The sequence below is a fragment of the Acanthisitta chloris genome, unplaced genomic scaffold (genome assembly GCF_000695815.1).
Source record: "Acanthisitta chloris isolate BGI_N310 unplaced genomic scaffold, ASM69581v1 scaffold32106, whole genome shotgun sequence".
NCBI lineage: Eukaryota > Metazoa > Chordata > Aves > Passeriformes > Acanthisittidae > Acanthisitta > Acanthisitta chloris.
The window spans coordinates 4,783-7,532 of NW_008678083.1; the positions used below are offsets into that span (position 1 = coordinate 4,783).

Below are 2,750 nucleotides of genomic sequence, written 5' to 3' on the forward strand. Positions count from 1 at the left end.
CTTGAGCAACCTGCTCTGGTGGGAGGTGTCCCTGCCCAGGGCAGGGGTTGGGGCTGGATGATCTCTCAGGCCCATTCCAGCCCCTTAACATTCTATGATGACTCTGTGATATAACTGATGTTGTCCTTCAGCATTACCAGTACAGGATTTCAGCCCCAAACACTTCCCCATTTCCAAAGGAAAGGAGTAAGAGGAATTTCCCACCAAGGCTGGTAACTGTGGGGCTGTTCATTGGATTGCACCACTCATTATTGCATGTGAAATCTTCCAGCTGAGCTCACATCTGGCACATCTGCACTATTTCCAGCTACTGAGCGCTCTGGGTTCAGAGCCATGATCCTAAATGCTATTCCCTACATGGGTGTTCTCTTGGAAGATAACTGTGTCCCTTTGCCCCGTGCAGATATGGCTACAATGACTGCCGGAGCGACCAACATCGACATCAAGCAGCGCAGCCACCGAGGGGTTCGGCACGACGGGAACTACCTGGCCCTGAGGACCCTCGAGGGCAAGTACCTGCTGAATGGAGACTTTGCCATCTCAGCCATGGAGCAGGACATCCTCATTAAGGGAACCATCCTGAAGTACAGTGGCTCCATGACAACCCTGGAGAGGCTGCAGAGCTTCCGGCAGCTCCCGGAGCCCCTGACCGTGCAGCTGTTGACCATCGCCAGCGAGGTCTTCCCACCAAAAGTCAAGTACACCTTCTTCATCCCCAAGGATGTCCCTTTCAGCAAGCAGAAAGGCAAAGAGAAGAAGTCAGCCAATGTCATCCGCCCCATGCTGACCTCCCACTGGGTCCTGGGCGACTGGTCCGAGTGCTCCAAGACGTGCGGCTCCGGCTGGCAGAGACGGACGGTGGAGTGCCGGGACGTGGAGGGTCAAACCTCCTCTGCCTGCGACAAAGCCCTCAAGCCTGAGGACATCAAGCCTTGTGGAGATGTCCCCTGCCCTCTCTGGCGCCTGGGCCCGTGGTCCCCCTGCTCCCAAACGTGCGGCGAGGGCGTGCGGACGCGCAACGCCTCCTGCATCGATTACGCCGGAAAAATCACCTCCCCGGAGAAGTGCAGCTACCCAGGGCCACCACCAGCCACTGCCACCTGCATCCTGCAGCAGTGCTGAGCCATGCCAGGATGCTCAGAGCTGAGGATGCCATGGGCTTCCACCACGCCAGGGCAGGACAGCGAGGATGCCGTGGGCTCGCTCGCCAACACATAACCACTCTCCAGCGGTTCGTCCCCACCCCATCGATGTCTACCTCAGAGGGGGAAATAACGGCAGCAAAACGGGGAGGAATCACTTCTTTTCCTTTCTTTCTTCCTTTCTTTCTGGCTGGCTGCTCACAGGCAAGTTGTCATTTAAAGGGAAAAACAAGTGTAGGGTGTTTTCTGAAGAGCTGTTGTTGAACATGATTGCAGATTCCTTTTGGAAATTCCACTGGGGTTTGGCGCTGGAAAACATGTGGAGCCTGGCTGTGCTGTTGTCCCGTCCCAGCTGCAGGTTGAGGAGGTCCAGGGTGGGTGGATGTGCTGATAAAATTGGGATCCCTTTGGAAAAGGCATGGAATGGGTTGCAGTCCCCTCCCTGCAGCAGCGTGGGTTTCCTTGAGCATGAGGAGTGTTTTATCAGCTGTGGGTTTAGCTTGGGAGATAAATTCCTCATTTGGGTGGGAGTGGGAATAAGCAGAGGGCCAGATCCTGGCAGGAATTAGACAGAAGGACAGGTGAGAGAGGTGGTCCTGGTGGTTTCTGTTGGCTTTATAACCTACAAAGCAACAAACCTCTGTCTCCAAACCCCCCAGCACCTGCAGAGTTACTCCTAGAGCCACAACCCCATACCTCCATTTCCCCAGCTATAAAACTAAGGCTTAATTACACCTGATGTGGCTTACAGGGCTGCTGTGAGGATTAATTAATTCCTAACTCTGCAGTGCTCTGACTGTGAAGTGCCTGTTGCGATACCCTGTCCCCCTCTGGAGCAGCACTCGGGTGTGCCAGCGTTTCCCTCCCCACCCTTGGCCCTTAGTCCCCTGCAGGCTCATTTTTCCAGCTTTTGGAGATCATTTATCAACCTGGCTTGCAGCAGGGATGAGTCCAGGGTCTGTAGGTGATGCCACAGGTGACCAGTGCCACTCTTCACCCCTGCCTTCCTAGGTGCTCAGATCTGGCACCAGCTCCAGCCTTGCTTGAGCAATTCTCAGTCTAAAGCTGAGCCTGGCAAGGCTGGAGCTCTTCCTTCCCAGCAGGAAGCAGCCAGACCCCTCTCCCAGCCCGGATGCTGCCTGGCTCCAGCACAGATGGCTGCTCAGTCCCTGAACTTTCCCCTTTCCACAGCGATCCCAGCCGTGTGCTGGCAGCAGCCACTGCCTGGGGAGCAGGGGTGGAATTTGGGTTTGCTATCTCTGGATGAGGGATTTGGTAACTCCAGGCTCCTCTCTTGTACCCTGCCTTGGCTTCATTTCTGGCAGCAACATGTTGAATTTCCAGTGGGAACAGCCTTTTTCTCATAGGAAGGGGAGGAGGGCTGGAATTTCTATGTCTGAGCTTCTCCATTCATAATTATGGAATGAATCCTTTTCCTTGTCCCTAAGCTCGTGTGAGACCCTTTCCTTGCTGTCCAGGCAGGTTTGGGATGGGATGGTGGGATGAGATGCTCTCCTGAAGCTGTACCAGAAACCATTACCTGAAAACATGAAATATTCCTGGTTTTATCTCCCATAGATGATTCCTATCAAAACCAAGGTAGCTACA

At 54.3% G+C, this 2,750-nt stretch overlaps 1 protein-coding gene across 1 annotated transcript in view; it reads left to right on the plus strand.

Moving 5' to 3' along the window:
- The window catches only part of ADAMTS8 (ADAM metallopeptidase with thrombospondin type 1 motif, 8), a gene marked incomplete at its 5' end in the record, with an annotated part of 5,862 nt that extends 4,740 nt beyond the window's left edge, over positions 1-1,122 (plus strand). Inside the window, one exon of the mRNA XM_009076758.1 lies at positions 404-1,122. Coding sequence (XP_009075006.1) covers positions 404-1,122 — 719 coding nt within the window. The remainder of the gene's footprint in view (positions 1-403) is intronic.
- Positions 1,123-2,750: the final 1,628 nt, after the last annotated feature.